The 17622-nt window shown below is 38.5% G+C and overlaps 1 protein-coding gene across 2 annotated transcripts in view; it reads right to left on the reverse strand.

Annotated features, from left to right (window-relative positions):
- Positions 1–17622, reverse strand: part of LOC146467084 (uncharacterized) — a 43009-nt gene that overhangs the window by 23415 nt on the left and 1972 nt on the right. For both annotated transcript variants that reach the window (XM_085126351.1, XM_085126350.1), the window contains exons 4-24: positions 16897–16986; positions 15634–15752; positions 15411–15464; positions 14473–14532; positions 13080–13161; positions 12839–12906; positions 12644–12721; positions 11029–11080; positions 10045–10129; positions 9066–9192; positions 8900–8947; positions 7899–7970; positions 7721–7777; positions 7034–7069; positions 6821–6916; positions 3595–3824; positions 3117–3171; positions 2143–2232; positions 1970–2041; positions 998–1057; positions 595–658 (exon numbers count right to left, since the gene is read on the reverse strand). In XM_085126351.1, the coding sequence (XP_084982477.1) occupies positions 595–658; positions 998–1057; positions 1970–2041; positions 2143–2232; positions 3117–3171; positions 3595–3824; positions 6821–6916; positions 7034–7069; positions 7721–7777; positions 7899–7970; positions 8900–8947; positions 9066–9192; positions 10045–10129; positions 11029–11080; positions 12644–12721; positions 12839–12906; positions 13080–13161; positions 14473–14532; positions 15411–15464; positions 15634–15752; positions 16897–16986 (1695 nt within the window). The remainder of the gene's footprint in view (positions 1–594; positions 659–997; positions 1058–1969; positions 2042–2142; positions 2233–3116; positions 3172–3594; positions 3825–6820; positions 6917–7033; positions 7070–7720; positions 7778–7898; positions 7971–8899; positions 8948–9065; positions 9193–10044; positions 10130–11028; positions 11081–12643; positions 12722–12838; positions 12907–13079; positions 13162–14472; positions 14533–15410; positions 15465–15633; positions 15753–16896; positions 16987–17622) is intronic.

A 17622-nucleotide genomic window follows, 5' to 3' on the forward strand; every position in this document is an offset into this window, starting at 1 on the left:
TCCTGCCACAAACATTTACTAATAGGTTACGTTTGTGATTCTCATACAAGGACATATTAGAGAGATTTAATATTTTTTACGTTATCTTGAAAAAAACAACAACAAACAAACAAACAAACAAAAAAAAAAAACAAACAACAACAAGAAAAAAAGAAAAAGAAAAAAAAAAAAAAACAGATGAGAAAAGTGCAAAATAATTCTGACCCTTGATGGTAATGCAAAACTATAGGGTAAACATGGGTGCTTACCATTTACATAGAAAGCCCGAAAATTCCAGTTGGAAAATCAAAGGGTACGCATCATTCCATATGGAGTATTTCTGAAATTATGGGCTTCTGGTCAAAGTGATTCATTTTTATTGCTCGTTCTGGGATTTACAGCTGATGTTCATACATTTTGCATGTTATCCATCTTCTGTTAAGACAAGCTAACTCATTTCATATTTATGCCGAAAATTTCCATCCGGGTGGTTTGCGTAAATGGTAAGCACCCATGGTCACTTTGTCAATTCTGCCGTAAAGGTAATTCTAAATCGCACCATTGGGATATTGAAACTCGCTTGCTAATTTTGATGCCGATATGAAATGTTCTTACCGTTATTCCTCGCTTTAAGAAGTTCTAAGTCTTGATTTTTCGTCTTCAGAACCTCGAACTGTGCCTGTTAAATAAAACAAGAACGTTAATTAAAAACACTTAGTGATGTTTTCGTCTTTCTCGTCGCGAATCGCGAAGAAAGAACATTTTATTTTTGCAAAATATCGCCTTGTTTACGTAGATTTATGCTTGTTTATTTAAAATTTGAAATATACGTTGGCCAGTCACTTTGAACTTCTTTGCTTCTGTGTTCAGAGCCTTTTGATCTTTTACTTCGATCTTTGCGGCAAGAAAACTCATAATGGCAAAGGTTTCAAAACAAAACAGACAAATGTGGGTCCATCTCTCTTTCGTCTGGCACAAACCCGGTGAAGCATGAAACTTTAAGTACTGTTATAAATACCTCTAAGTCTGCTTTCTCATTTCTCAGCTCCGCTACGTATTTCAGCGTAACGTCAGAGTTCTACAAAAGAACAGTTAGCAAGCCAAGGTGACTCTTTTCTAAAACAGTCTGAGTCAAATGATGCGCAATGCTCGCGGGAATCTTTGTTCTAAGACAACATGGATCTGAGAACTAATTCTTCAGTGTATGTTAAAGTGCTAAAAATTTTCGACCTCTTTCTTTGCCTAGTATGGTCTCCCATTTTTCCTTACTAGGCCTAACACTAAGTAGGAAACCCGTGGGTTCACTCTAGCACTTTAAACATACACTGCAGAGTTAATTCTCTGATATGTCCTCTTTATGAATAATTGAGCCGGGGATAGCTCAATAGCTTGCTCTACGCATGGCTTTTTCCTTAACCCACGATATAACTACCGTATTTATTCGATTAACCGCCCTGGGCGCTTATTTAATTTTGGGCCCATGAGGATGGGCGCTTATTATTTTCCCAACATTTGCAGCAAGTGAGGACATTTTTAGGGAATAGCAAAACAAGGCATAACAAGTTTACTTCGCCTCAAAGGACAAAATAAAATGCAAATGCTATCATTAAAAGTCATAACCAATGTAAACGTCCATTGACTACCGACACTACCGTATCTAAAACCAACTTTTAAACACAACTGACGCTCCTCTTACTTCGCGCTGGGCTAGTATATAAATGTTTTTTGTTGGAAGGGGGTAGGGGTGGGCAATTATAAAATTTTGGCGCTTTCAGGGTGGGCGCGTGGGCGCTTATTGGAAGGTGGGCGGTTAATCGAATAAATACGGTACTTCGATAGGGACTGTTAGCATAGTTGTTTAGTTTGTCAATGCCTCGTCCCCAGATGTCAACGGAGTTCGGGGAGACAACGGGAAAACAGGGGCGCAGAACAACAGGAACCAAAAGGCTGACTAGAAAGCAACAACAGAAAAAAAACAACAAAGACGAACCATGGGAGTCGGACAAAGACCCTTTTCAGTCGACATCTTCTCCAGCAGTTCATTGCTTTGAACTAAAAGCTCCTGTAAATGAAAACAAAAAAAAGCTTGTAAAACTACAATAACATTGTAACAATTTTTTGTTTTTACGAAAGAACGAGTAAAAGTCGGCAGCTGGTACATACGTTATACAAATCTCGTGTTTGAACGGCTTCGTCGAGATTTTTGCGAAGTTTCCTAACTTCATTTTGCAATTCAATCATCCTTTCATCGGGCTGCAAAGAAAACAAAGAATTAAAACAACACATTGGTTAACGAGCCTTACTTTTCTCAGTACATTAGCACGGGGAAATAAAAAAAAAAATCGAACATTGATGGTTCAACGGTTGAATTCCCCACCCCCTCCAACACCACGGTTAAATTTTGACTTGGGAATGTTTCATACAACTTGTCTAGCAACAAACGTTTGCTGTATCAACCGAGTCGATAAAATAATTTTGGAACCTTAAAGGGCATGTAAACCCCCAAACACAAGTTTATCTCATATTATGTAAAAGTGGTGCTAAAACCAGGTTTGCGACTTATTCTTGCCAATTCGAAATATTTAAGGAGAAAAACGACATTAACTGTGGGAAGTTCACTTCCGGTTAAAACAATAGCGAGTGCTCGTGACGTCAGCGGTTGAACACAAACATCGAAAGCTGACGTTTCGAGCGCACGTCAGCTCTCGAATACCTTTGCCAAATTAACTTATCTTATCAACTTTTTATCACCTTCAGTTGATAAAACCAAATATTCGTTCCAACTCCTCCAACGACACAGCAACTCAACTAACTTCCGGCTCCTTTATCTGTCTGTCTAACAACGACTGACGATCGGCGTTTGTGCGTCGCAAAACACCAGGAAGCATGGTTCATCGTATACATACTAAGCAAAACATGTTGCAACGTTGCATTGTGTTATTCAATCCTTCATGAAACTTGTCCCGGATCGAGGCAACGCACTAGTGTTAGCCATTGCTTGACAATTTGTACGAATTTGTACATTGCCGAGTGCTACATCCCCCTCAATCTGTTTTAAGATGTTACACACCCTTGCGCTGTGCAAAATTGAACTATTTATGTTGATTAGTATTCATTATTTTGTCGACGTAGCCTACCTCCGTTTGCATGTCTTTATCTTCGAGTTCTGTATCCATTACCGGAGACAAGCACCTTCGTGTATTGAAAGTAAAAAAAGTAGTTTACTAAATGAGCGTGAAAGAAAAAAAAATACTTTACTTCGTCACTCATTACAGAAGCTTGAGCTGGAAGCCAGAGGCTTATGAGGTCCAAGCCTCTGCTAGTTTAGAACGTGGAAAGAGTTCTCCATTCCTCGCGCGTCGCGCGTCCAATTCCTCTTCTACCTTCTTTTCAACCCAGAGAGCCTTGAGAAGTGCGCTTATATCTGGTTTCTGGAAAGCCACTCTCCTCTTGAAAACAATCGCGTGCATTTCCTAATGTCGATAGCAACTTGCTGAGGATCAGCTTTGCAGCCCAACTCCAAACCTGCATCGAATTCCCTCACCCACGCAAGCTAGGACACGTTTGAAAAACGCAATTATAACAAAAATGAAAACACGCGCAAAAGAAGCTTACCTTGTGGATTGAGGACTAGCAAAACCAACTCTTCGCCGACTAGACTCGTTTGACTTTCTTTCCTCCTCCTTAGCCAGGCTTGAAAAGAATGCGTCTTTTGGTATCTCATCAAACTCACTCTCGTCGCTACTGGGACTCGCACTAATTCGCTGGAGACGCGAATGAACTGCTGCGGCAGATGCGAGAGGAGCCTGGGACAAAGCGGCACCCGGACACCACGTTAGACGCCTCTGTCGACAAGGAGAAGCAAAGAAAATCGCAGCGGTAAGATCAAAATAAGAGAGAGGTTTATGTAACAAATGGACGGCAGTTTTCTATGGTCTTTACACTTATACACCATAAAATGACGTCATAAAATGGAAAAGTAAAGCGCGTTACATCTGACGTAATTTTATTGTTCGTACTCTCTTAGACAGTAACTACGAGCCAATCAGCGCGCAGGAATTTAGACAGTTATTGTAAAATCTTGATTGGCGCGCACATATTTCACAAGACAACGTTACAAAGGAATTTGACATTTGAGAAGGTTTGTGAACATGATTATGACTGAAAATCAGATTCAGGAAGCCCTCCTAAGTTGAGATGTAACTTTAACAATTATTCCACTCACGCTTGTTGGATATGAGATGATCTTTAGGCTGATTTAGCAACAGAACGGGAACGTCAGTTGACAACGGCGCGCGCATCAAGAATGCCCATTTATAGTCGAAATAGACTCGCATCCAGGACTATTCCGCGCGCTCTCGCGTCCTCAAATGACGTTCCCGTTCTGTTGCTAAATCAGCCTATTATAGCCAACTTGACGCTACGCGCCTCGGTGGCTATCCAACTAGCCTGCGAACGCAGACGTATTTCCGGCTGTCGAGATTCTCTCCGCCGAAAAATAACGACGTGATTTTTCGCCAGAGAGAATCTCGACAGCCGGAAATACGCCTGCGTTCGCAGGCTAGTTGGATAGCCACCGAGGCGCGTAGTGTCAAGTTGGCTATAATGATCATCTCATATCCAACAAGCGTGAGTGGAATAATTGTTTCATTAAAAATAATCAAGAAATATTGCTAGACTTTGTTGATTTCGCTTTCCAAGAACAACCAGAAGACAATTTCATGGTCGCTGTTTCTTGGGCATGGTATAATGGCTCATATACAAGGCCGCTGAGCCAAACAAATTCATAGAATTGTATTATACTGCTAATTGCCCATTACAAACCGCGTGATGTTCTCAGGACCTGCAGGGCTGCAAATAATGGCCGGTCAACGGACAATGTCCGGTCAAAATTGGGTATTGACCGGACAAATCCTTGGATTGCCGGACATCTTGTCCGGTCCTTTACCGACTCGTTCAGAGAAATTTTAATTTTCAACTATTTGATAATCACGAGGGATAACATTCATGTTTCCAAAAAAAAAAAAAAAAAAACCAATATGAAACTAGACAAATTAATGGTCAAGAAATTCCCGGTAGTTGCAAATTTCCACGATGTTATCAAGTCCTATCGCAACCGCAAATCATCGTGTCTTCCGTTATTTTGTTTACTTTAAGTGTTCCCAATTAGTAGAGGGTTTTACCTTTGGCTAGATACCATAATTGACTCTTAAATAAAGTGATTGATTGTTTGATTGATTGAATGGAAAGCACCCTCATGAAGACTAATCTCGTGGCACCAAGAATACTCCACGTAGCATTTGTTGCAAAGCGAACAAACCCTGCGTTACTTCCGGCACACCCTGCAAAACATGCTTGGTTACTAAGCTTTCTGGTGATTTCAACACTCGATGCAACTCAAAATTGGAGCGTATAAAAGTGGAAGAATAAGGTCGTCTTAAAGGGCTTCTAAATGGAAGAAAGTCAGCGAGCGCAACAATTGTACTTGGAATAAGACGCCACGCATTTAAGGACGGTGCCTACTATTGTTACTGCGCATACGTTCTGCGCATCTCTAGATACTCGGGTTTCCTATGGGTAGTGCCTACTAATACAAGATTATTTTTGCGCGGTTTAAAACTATACGGATAAAGCAGAACTTAGCAAACGCTTTTGGTATCTTGAAAGAAAATTGGGGGTAACCATGCATTTTTCACAGATAATTAAGCTTCAATTTAGGAAAAAATCCCATACATTGCTTCATATCTTGGCGCTTTTTAGAGATGTTATTGCTCAATTATCTCTGAAAAATGCGTGGCTACCCCCAATTTTCGTTTTGGATTCCAATAGGCCTTCCTAAGATCTGCTTTTCCCGCATAGTCATAAACCGCACAAAAGTACTTCGATATTAGTAGGCACCGTCCTTAATACAATTACATACAGTGCTGCCGAATTTCGAAACCCTAAGACGATAATTTATGAATTAAAGTTAAGTGTTTCTTGTTTATGTTTACATCAGTTAGCTTCTTTTTTCAAATTAATTAAGAGATCGATTGAACCCTTCAGCTTTCATATATTCTGCACATTTCACTTAAAGTTCAGTTGTAGAAATGATGTGGCGATTGCCAAAGTGTAATATTTAGTTATAAGTGATTTTGCCAGATGTAAAGTAAAACGGACAATTGCGGTTGTATCTTGAACGCTTGCGTTCCACGTATTGAATGCGAGGCTGCTTCTGCAGAAAATAGTAGTTAAACTATTAACTTGTAATTTTTTAGCCAAACCGACTTGGATTCAGTTCTTTTATAGTTTTAAAAAGATTACTGTGCAATCTGGGTACACTATTGCAAGAGTTACGACTGTTAAAATTTGACCGGCCCAAAACGGGTAGTGTCCGAGCAAAAACATGTTTGATCGGACAACGTGACCGGCGCCTGCCTGCAGGAGAATCTATCCTTTGTCGTTTTGGAACGAAAGAATGCATGCCAGCGTGAATATGAACAATTCTAAAAGAAACTACTCGCTAGAGTAGTGTCACATCAACAAAACAACGAAAGCGAATAAGTAAGGTCTTTTTCTTCAAGGCTGTAACTGAGCGTGTTGAAATACACACTCCATCAAGAACCACCAGATCCACTAGCAATCCGGATATAACTTTATTTTCAATCCCCCAAAAATGTACTTATGCGTATTTATGTACTATTGTGATATAATGTATTATTGTTACGATTTTCTTCTTACTTTTTACTTTTTAATGTTTCATTCTAGTTCGATTTTTTGTTATTGATATTTATTGTAGTCTTGGCGAAGTTAATAAATAAAAATAAATAGATAGAATAAGCCTTGAAGAGATTGTACTAACCTTTGACATTTTCGCTTTATTTCCCTTGGTTTCATCCTCTCTGCCTGCGGAACAAATCATGTTACGCAGCCTTTTGATCTTCTCTTCCTGCTCACTCTGCAAAAGCGCAAAAATAAATCAAAGTTACCAATAAGGTTATTATCGCTCTTTTTGTTTAGATAGTTTCTGCAACTTTTGCTGGGAAGAGTTTATACATGTTTTGCATATGTGTACCTGCTGTATACGCTGTTGCTCCAACATTTCTACCATCTGGAGAAAAAAACAAACAACAACAACTTGTAAACAATCAAACAACAATTAATATCATGACATCGTTCTCATTGCGCACTTTCAAAGTGACCTATCCCGCAAACAAAATATGAACATGACGAAACACTTTAGAGCCAGTTGAGACAGGGAAGAGTTTTGAACAAATGCAACTACACAGTGTACCATTACTCTTTACGAGGAAAAAATTTCCAAGTACGATAAAAAAATTATTGCTAAGTAACAAAAGATATCTTGGGACTGGTTGTAGGGATTTACACTTGATTACGGAACTTTACAAACTGAAACAATCTTGGATGTAATGTTTTAAAAACGAGCAGGAGTGTTTTATCGGGTTTAAAACCACTCGGCTGCTCCTCGTGCATGGTTTTAGACCCGATAAAACACGTGTTTCGAGTTTTTTGGAGCGGCTTCAAAAGCGTATGTCAATAGAGTTCATAACAATTATGCTTTTGTGAACGTTGGAAATTGTAGTATACGAGAAAAACACCGCATACTAACGAGGAGGGGGTTTATCGATATAAAGTCACTGCACGTGATGTATTATGGACCATTTGATAGGTCAATGGGCTTCTGAATAATTAATGAGTTTTTGAAGGAATGTTAAACCCCTTTGGCGTTGCGTACATGTACCTTCTCTTTCTCGAACTGTAACTCCTGCATTTGCGATAGTGTTGACTGTTGGCTTATCTGAAAAGGAAACAAAAAAAATAACAAACCAGTTAGCCATGTCTCCTGTAGTACAAATGATCACTATGATGAATGGGACCGAGGACAAACCGTGTTTAACTTGTACAAGTGAAACGAATACCTCGGTGAGTTGTTTTTTAAGCTCGCAGATTTCTTTACGGTAACGTTTAAGAAGAGTCCCATCATCTAGCACCTGTGGGGAAGAAAACACTAGATGAATACAAAGTTTATTTAAAACCTGTTCAAAAGGGAAAGACGACGCCCCGGCAAAAAATCAAACAATGGACACGTTCTGTGTGAGACGATCTGAAAGAAGTGGACTGTTCCTTTCATGCAGTCGTTTTTGGGGGAGTGGTATTACTCTCCCGCCCGCAAACGACTGTTAGCCTGCCACGCAATAGAAATGGAATGAAATTATTTATTGAGTGCTTATGTCCTTATATTTCCCCTGTCCTTATAGCCTCCCACGCTGTCGTTTTTAGGGGAGAAGAGTAATACAATTCCCCCAAACACGACTGCGTGAGAGCCTAACTGTTCGTGGGAGAGAGCCCAACCATTCGCAATGTGAAACCGCGCGTGTTTGTGAAGATTACTGGTGTAAGCCCTATGCTCCCCAGAGAGCGCTAAATATTGATCAATATGTCAAATGAAAACAACGTAAAAATGAATTAGGGAACTCGTCATTACAAGTTTGCTCGAAGAGGACCAACCTTGTCTGGTAGGGGGGTTATCGAAGACACCACCTATCTCATAAACACTTCTGAAAAACATCTTGTTGGCTTTAAAATTTGAGTTGACTCAGAAATACTCAGCTAGCAAGAGTCAGAATTGCGGTTTGAAGTGAGGTTTGAATTTCAATGTCATTTTTTAGTGCTAGATAGAGGGGTGGCTATGCAATAAAGACACCATCTTTTGACGTTGAGGAAGGGGAGTGCAAGCAGAGACCACCATCTATTTTGTGGTTTGGTGGGTCCTCTTCGAGTTTAGTAGTTTTGACCACTTCCATTATTATTTTTTGCATAAATTGTATTATTTTAATGGTAAAATCCACAAAAATGCATGCCCAAGTGATTAAATAGATTGTTTAACTTTTTATTGAACCATTTCCCTGCAAAAGTTTACCTCGTTGACTTCTGGACAATTCTTGATGGTTTTGGCACGACTAGCAAACTGAAAGAAAGCAATTTGAGATCATACCTCGTCACGAGCGGATCATCGGGAAAAAATACAAACATAAATTCACTTTCAGAAACGTCAGAATTGTTCCCGCAATCATTTTTTCTTTTACCTTCAATGTACTTATGCTCTCTTCAACAGCTGCGGGTGTTATCGTACAGATCATCGACGTTTTGGCATTACCACCAAGCGAGGACTGTAATATGCGGGTAAGCTTGGAGTCACGGAATGGTATAAAGCTGATGCACAAAAAAGTACGAAACAGTATATTAATTTACCACAGTAAAGATTATTTTCTACATCGCATTTCTGTCAGATGAAATACAACTCAAGTTTACTGAAGACAACTGTTATAAGGCCAATTTACACATGCCGATAAATCACACGGATTTGCATCAATTTGACCAAGAAAATGAGCGAGCGGGCGAAAATCTGTTAGTAGGTACTGATCTTTCAAGGACGGTACCTACTAATAGAGAAGTATTTTTACAGATTTTAGCAAGGGCTATTGGAATCCAAAAAGAAAATTGGGGGTAACCACGTATTTTTCAGAAATAACTAAGCAACAATTATTCTAAAAAGCAGCAAAATACAAAGCAATGTATGGCGCTTTTTTCCAAATTGAAGCTTTATTATCTCTGAAAAATGCATGGTTACCCCCAATTTTCTTTTTGGATACCAAAATCACTTGCTCAGTTCGGCTTTCTCCGCATAAATTTTAAAGCGCGCAAAAATATCCCTGTATTAGTAGGCACCACCCATAGGAAAGCCGAGTATCTCGAGATGGGTAGAACGTATGCACAGTAACAATAGTAGGCACCGTCCCGACACGCCCCTTGGATATCGTGCTCGCTTAGTTTTTTGCGTTCTTCCCCGCAGATTCTCGAGAAAAAGAGAGACTGCTCGCAGTCTACCCCGCACTGCACCAACAGGAAAAGAAATCAGCCGACAAATTATACAGTGAAATTGGTCCACGCAACTGAGGCTACTATTCGGGCCATAAACAGATACGCGTATTTAATTAGCCTGCGACTATTCTGTTGTTTTTTCTCAGGGAATAGAGAACGCAGAACACGCGAGTGCTCTTATACCTTTCCCCTTCGCTGAGCTTCGCAATCACTGATCCTAGGGCCAGTAAACTCTTATTGATATGTCCGCCCTCCTTCAACCGTTGGCCTGCAAAAAACAATCAGCATTATGATCTAAGGGTCCTTAGTTGGCAGCGGGACGGAAGAGAGCAAATTGTGAGTTTGAGAACGACAAGAAACTGCAGTAGGAACTATGCATTGGACGAAGAATAGGCCTTATCACGGTTTTCGACGCCATTTTGACGAGTAGGCAAGCAGGCTTGAAATAACAGTGTTTATACGGAAATCCAATGTCAAATAATTTTCATAAAACATCGCTTCTGAAAAATTCATGAATTGGAAACTTTTGGCACTAGGTAAAGGATCTTAAGAAAAAAAAAAATGGAGAGATGTAGCTGTGCCAGAAGGCGTCCAGTCGTGTTTTGAACTTTCCATACATTTGTCTGTATCACGAACCAGCCGTGAACTGCTACTAAAAATAGTTCGCGGGAAAAAAAAATACATGATTCATGAATTTTTCAGAAGCGATGTTTTATGAAAATTATTTGACATATGATTTCCATACAAACACTGTTATTTGAAGCCTGTTTGCCTACTCGTCAAAATGGCGTCGAACACCGTGATAAGGCCTACTACCAGTGTAGAACCTTCGTATGGCTTCTTTAATAAACGGGTTTTTTTTGGGGGGGGGGGGGGGTAAAAACCCATAGTGCAACGTTTCTGAAGTAATTGGAGGTCAACCACAAAAATCTAAATCATATTCACAACAAACAGCTAAAATGCACTTAAGGTCGGTTATACCCTTCAACTGTAAAACCACACCAAACTTGCCGTGTGTTTGCATGCAATGCGGAGTTTGTTTTGGAAACTTAGATTAGACTGAAGTGGTTACAATTTTGCATCACATATTCAGTATATCCACTGCCTTTACAACAGTAAAAATTTCTAGAATATCTTGCTATAAGGACTTTTAAGAAAATGACGAACCAAAAGCTCCAGTCTGGGACGCCCTCTCAGAACCAGCGAGATCCACCAAGTTCTGAAACAGAAGGAAGAATTGTTAGACTATTAGCTGTCCCTGTTTTGCCTGGTTTTGTAAATCTGTGATAAGTAAATTGGTGCACGGCTTGCAGACCATCCTGGGACAACATGTGAGTACAACCAGGGTAGTAACGAAAACGAAGACCGAACACCCCAAAACTCGAAAAGTGAAGACCTATAAGCCGCAATTACGGATTATTCTGTGAATTTGCAAGTGCAAAACGTCTGTGTTAAAATCCTTCGTATCAACCTGTCGACCATTTGCGGTTTGGATTCTTCATTTTCCGAGTTTGGACAATGGAACAGTGGAACCCCAACATAAACGATATTCTTCAGCCCCTATGCAGGTTAATTCGTACTATGTCTGAAACAGAACCCGATATACACATAAGAACCTTAAAGTTTTTTTTTTCTTTTTTGTTCTATGAACGCGTTGATGCTGAGAATGACCAAACCCCAGGCAATTACATGTAGGAACGTTTTCATTTTAAGACCCCCCTTTTTTAATTAGCAGTATGGATACAGGTAAAACAAAATATTAACCTCTAGTTTACACAATACAATTAACCCTTGACTGTTGCAGCGATATCTTGTAGGCAGAAAGTTAGATTAAGCAATGCAAGTATGTCACAGGTACCATTTACATTACAGTAAATAAGGCTCCTAAGCTCTCTTTGATACATCCTCGGTCTTCCTTGCGCATTAATTTGTGGAAAGACTATAACAGGTAACTTTACATCTCAAGAACAATTTCAAGCTCAAATTGCCAAAAAAATCAAAAAATAAAAAAACAACAACAACAACGTTCAGCTTTAGCCCAAAAATTACACGTTCTGACATAAAAAAAAAGAGTGTAACGGCGTTACACTGCAGTAGAATTTTGGCACTCTATCAGCTTCTATAAATGTATCACATGTTAAAAATGTTTCACCGTTTGTTTTAAGTTTTTTTTTTTTTTTAATAATAACGGGGTTAGTTTCTAAAGAAACTGCGGTGCTACGAGGAGTAGAAACGAATGTTTGGTTTAATCAACAGAGTTGATACTGTAACTAGAGTTAAAGGGGAAGTATCATGAGTTTTTGATATCTTTTGTTAAAAATGATGAAATAATTCTAGAACGACGAGAGGAACGAAATCAACTCAATTCTTGAAAGAAACAACTCGTGATCTGTTTTAGCGCATTTTGGAAACAAAAATGCGAGAACTTAAAAAACATTAGCCTAATATTTTTCAAGTTTCAATCCATACCGGCCTACTCTGTCTCTGGCCAGAGGCACTAGTCGACAATTTTATTGCACTGGGGTGATAATTTTTAACAAACTTGACAATTATTTCGTTGTTTCTGCTGACAGTCAAACATTTAAGTTTTGAAATGACAGCAAATTTTCGTGATACTTCCCCTTTAAAACCACCGTAAAGAGATTCGAGTGCGCTAGCTCTTCGGGATTCCGACGCGGACGAAGGGCTCACACTCAAAACGTCAGCACTTGAATCTCTTTAAGGTGGCCAATTTTTCTTCAATTTTTCTGTTGATAAGTTAAACAAGTTAAAAACAGTTTACCAAATGTGCCACTCTAACAGCTCCATCAACAGTATCAGGGTCCTTACTTTCGTCCATCATTTCTCGGCTTTCAATGACCTTTGGAACAAAACAGAAGGAAATGTGAGGCCAGGTTTAATTATTAATCATTTCCAGGCTTCTAATAAACCTGCTTCTTCAAAATTAGAATGAAAATTCATCGATGGATGAACTTACCACTCGGAAAATAGTGTGGCTTCGACTACTTCTGTCGTTCATATTTGTTTCACCAAAATGACGATTTTCTAAAAAAAAAAAAAAAAAACCACCAACCAAGAACGCATTGTTAAGCAAATCAAATAACATGGAATAAAAAAGTAGACCATACTAACTGGTTTAAATTAAAACAAAAGTTTGATTATATTGCATGTCACTCAGCTGTAATGTAACAATAATTAAATATTTTAGTTGTCCTTACTTTCCCCACGAAGCATATGCTTGAAAACATCTTCTCCGCACGAAACAACTTCTTCTGTCAGATCACCCACATAAACTTGCCTCTAAATAGAGAACAAATCAATCTACAGTTACAAACTAAGCCTCATACTTGAATACAAGCCAACATACGAGGCAATATTTTTGCGTTAATTGGCTATTACTTTAAAATAAATATTTTCAATATTTTGACCGGTCAGAAACGAGACATGACAGAGATGAAATTTGTTTGGCAGGTCAACATGACCGGCTACTGTCAAAAAATTATTTTGAGCCCTGTAAGGAAATATAATTATGGGCGTTTTTACCATGACAGAAAAGGTGACCGCAATAATGAATGGGGTCGGCTGTATTAAGGAGATGGATGTATGGCGGGGTATTACTGTATTCTAGCCTGTGAAGTCAGGCTCCCAAGTGGGGTATAGGGTGAAGACAAACATCGAGCTGGGAGAGGGTGCGCTCCGGCTTGTCGAGTTTTCTTTTTGACCTATATCCCATTTGAGAGCCTGTTCACACGCTTGAATACAATAGTACCCCGCCATACGCTGGGTTCTCATTAGAAGGCAGGGCCCGGGTATCAGTACCAGGATACACAAGAGACAGTACCTGCCTATAACTTTCAAACTGAACATAAAGAAATTCACTTCAAGTGTAATTTTTTGCCCAGCTACTCTCCTATAGGTGCCCCCTACTTAAAAACTTAATGAAACCCCTGCACACGCCCATCTCCTTAATATAGCCGACCCCATTCATTATTGCAGCCACCTTTTTTGTCACAGCAAAAATGCCCATATACATGTATTTTCTTATATTAAAGCGAATCCCATTGATGCGGGTATCTTGTTAAATGGGCAGTGTCACCGATCAATTTTTAGTGTGCCTTTGAATAGCGAAAAAACACACTTGTATTGATGGAAATGTTAAAATAGTGATTCAGTATCGTTAGCAATTACCCTACTTCAAGTATACATAAGGTAGTATTTACTATCTTTTACTGTGGATGGCTTGGATGGAAATGGATTACATTGTGAAAAAGAAATTCAAGTTCTTCCTGCATATTTAAGAGAAATTGCAAAAAAACACCTGTTCATAGTTTGTTCTTCATTGGAGAAATCAGTTAATATAATAATTTCGTATCGGTGCTCTACGAACAATTTCATGTCAGAGAAAAGGCCCTATGCGGTTAGTAAATATTTGTAATGAGTAGCTTTGATCAAAATACAACAAAATCACTGACAGTGCCCCGTTAATTAATACAGCCTTTCAAACCAAATTTGCATTCTAAAGGACAGATACAGCTGTAAGTGACAACGAAAAACAGGGTGTACAACATTCAGACAATTACAGTACTGTACATCTAACATGCAATACTGTACCTGTGGGTTTTCATGGATTTTAAGATTCGTTTTAGCTGGATTCAGCAAATCTTTAATATCCTGAAGAAAAACAACAATATTATCATTATTATAATATAACAATATCATTTGAATAAAAAAGTTTTAAAATACAGTAAACTATGCAACTATGTGATAGTCAAGAAACACCCAGTCTAACCATAATCCTGTACAGGTGAGACAGTAAGGGATAAGGCAACAGTAACTTAAGGACGGCGCCTACTATTGTTACTACGTATATGTTCTGCGCATCTTGAGGTACTCGGGTTTCCTATGGGTGGTGCCTACTAATAAAGGGATATTTTTGCGAGGTTTAAAACTATGCGGAGAAAGCAGAACTTAGCAAGTGATTTTGGTATCCAAAAAGAAAATTGGGGGTAAGCATGCATTTTTAAGAGATGATCTCTTTACTCTCAATCCTTGTTAACACAGTTTTATACAGTTGAGCTTCTTTAATACAGACACCAAGGGGACAGGAATAAGTATCTGTATTATAGAGGCCGTGTCTGTTTTAGAGAGAGAGGCTCTATATGGATTTCTTCTCTCAGGGACCAAGCGAACTGTCCGTAATTGAGAGGTGTCTGTATTAAAGTGGTGCCAATAAGGAGAGGTTCCACTGTATCTGTTTCAGCAGATGAAAGAAGAATGGCCATAACCCTGTGATGTCAGTGCATACTACATGAACGTGTATGCATCATGCACAGATGTAACTAATTTATCAATATGCATTTTGTACTCTAAAGCATTAGAACAACAACTGAGATTTCAAACATTTGTCCATCTCCCTCATCATTGGTCAACTTGGTGTTAAAAGCCACACATAACAGATGAAATTCAAAAGTAAACACCATTATCCATCACAGTTCTTAGAATTATGTACATATAGTATTTTAAATCTACATGTATTTACTAAAAGGTACCTCATTGTAGATTTCCATGTATGAAACTCTGATGAGAAACTCTCTTGATGGATGCTAAAATAAATAAATATTGAAAATAAAAAAATATATTTAAATAAATAAAAATATTGTACATGTAAGTAAGACGTTTCATTTAACAGACACACCCTATGCCTCACTGGCGGCGATGAGGATGAATGAGCAAGTTTAATTATAATTATAATCTACACATGTAACAATGTACCTTTTCAATGTAGTCATATATCTCGCCGACTGCCTTGGGAATGACTCCTTCATCTCGCTGGTCACCCATCATTGTGTAAGTCTTGCCAGACGATGTCTGTCCATATGCAAACAGGGTTCCTACAGAAAGGAATAACATGAAAAGTGAAGCTTGTACATGCACATTAAAATAATGATAATTGTGAAAAGCTAATGCACTCCTTTGAAATGGACAAGGTTTAGAATAATTACAGCTTCCGCTAATCATCTGGGGACCCCACTAATTTCAGTGAAGCTGTACAGGTGTAGGGACAGTGAGAATCACTGGTTTCTTAAGGACATGAATGAATGAATGAATGAATGAATGAATGAATGAATGAATGAATGAATGAATGAATGAATGAATGAATGAATGAATGAATGGGAATTTCAGTGGCACATCCACAGAGTGGCTATTCGTCCACTGTTTCCAGGTCGAATTGGAATTTGGAAATGTTGGTTTTTGACTTGTGGAGGGAGGAAACCGGAGTACCCGGAGAAAAATCTTCGGAACAGGGACGAGAACTAACAACAAACTCAACCCAGATATGGCATCAACTCTGGGAATCGAACCCGGGCCACAATGATGGGAGGCGAGTGTTCTCACCACTGCGCCATCCCTGCTCCCCTTTAATGCCTACTAAATAATACAACTAAGGTATTTTTGCATGGTTTATGACTATGGGGGGAAAGCAGATCGACCTTAGCAAAGGCCGTAGGAACCCCCCCCCCCCCCCAAAAAAAAAAAAATTGGGGGCAACCACGCATTTTTGGGAGAAAATTTGAATTTTCGGGAAAATTCTTACGTTAGATTTATGCAGGGCCTCACTGAAAACCACATTTTGTGACGTGGGCTCCCTGTTAAAATATCTTATTTACTTATTTATTATATTTATTTAAAGGCATAATTATGTTTTTTTTATATAATTATTTTTAAGCTTTTAGAATTATTGTTACTTAATTTTATCTGACAAATGCGTGTTTACCTCAGTCTAATTTTCGTTTTGGATCCCATTAGTCAGCCTCAATAAGATCAGCTTTTCCCACATTATCATAAATTGTATAAAAATAAAATAATTATAAAATACCGTATGTCTGTGTTGGGTGTTATAACTGTCCGATGAGAGACTTTAGTTACAGGTTCCATATTGAGGACCCTAATACTTTCAGTAAAGCAAGCATATGGTAGTTATAGACAACTTAAATTCTAACCATGTCACCTGAAATTGAATGAAATTGAACTCACCATTAAATCCATCCATAGCTGACAGAACTATTGGCCGACCAAATTCATCATAAACATCTTGTGTGGTATTTGAGACATCAAAAATTTTATCTAAAATAAAGTACATGTATGTACAGGCATTACATTTTGGAGTAAGTCGGCATGTTGGCCAAATTCAATTGCTGGGATTGCTGAGTGGCAATAGGGAATAACATTGCAAGCAAAATCACAGGACATTGAGTGGCTCCCCAAGTCTGCGCTACATGTATACGCTCAATTCCATCCCACACCAACTTCCTCGGCATTGGTAAACTAAGTTGACATACAGATATATTGCTACAACATTGTAATTATTTATACATGAACTTACAGTTACATTGTACTCATAAATCTAATAGAATAATAAGATGAGGATCCTCTGCCTCAAAGCCAATGTGGTGCATGGCATTGAGTAGACCATGATAAACTTAATTTACAGCTGTACATATGTACACTCAATAACTATTCAGTATGCTATGATTGGTTGAAAGCCATTATTTAAAGAATCCTACATGTATATGCAGAAAAACTGTAAGGTAATTTTTTTTTTATAGGGTTATTTAAAATAATGTTGAAAACTGCTGGTGTATTCTTACTCTGGAATATTTGTTGTAGGTTAAAATGAATCCAGGTTAAAATGATTTCAACCTAGGTTGATTTGTATTTTCCTTTGTTAAGGTAAGCTAATTTACATCATTCTAAAACAAA

Source organism: Pavona decussata, unplaced genomic scaffold, assembly GCF_977016875.1.
Source record: "Pavona decussata unplaced genomic scaffold, jaPavDecu1.1 SCAFFOLD_138, whole genome shotgun sequence".
NCBI classification, from domain to species: domain Eukaryota; kingdom Metazoa; phylum Cnidaria; class Anthozoa; order Scleractinia; family Agariciidae; genus Pavona; species Pavona decussata.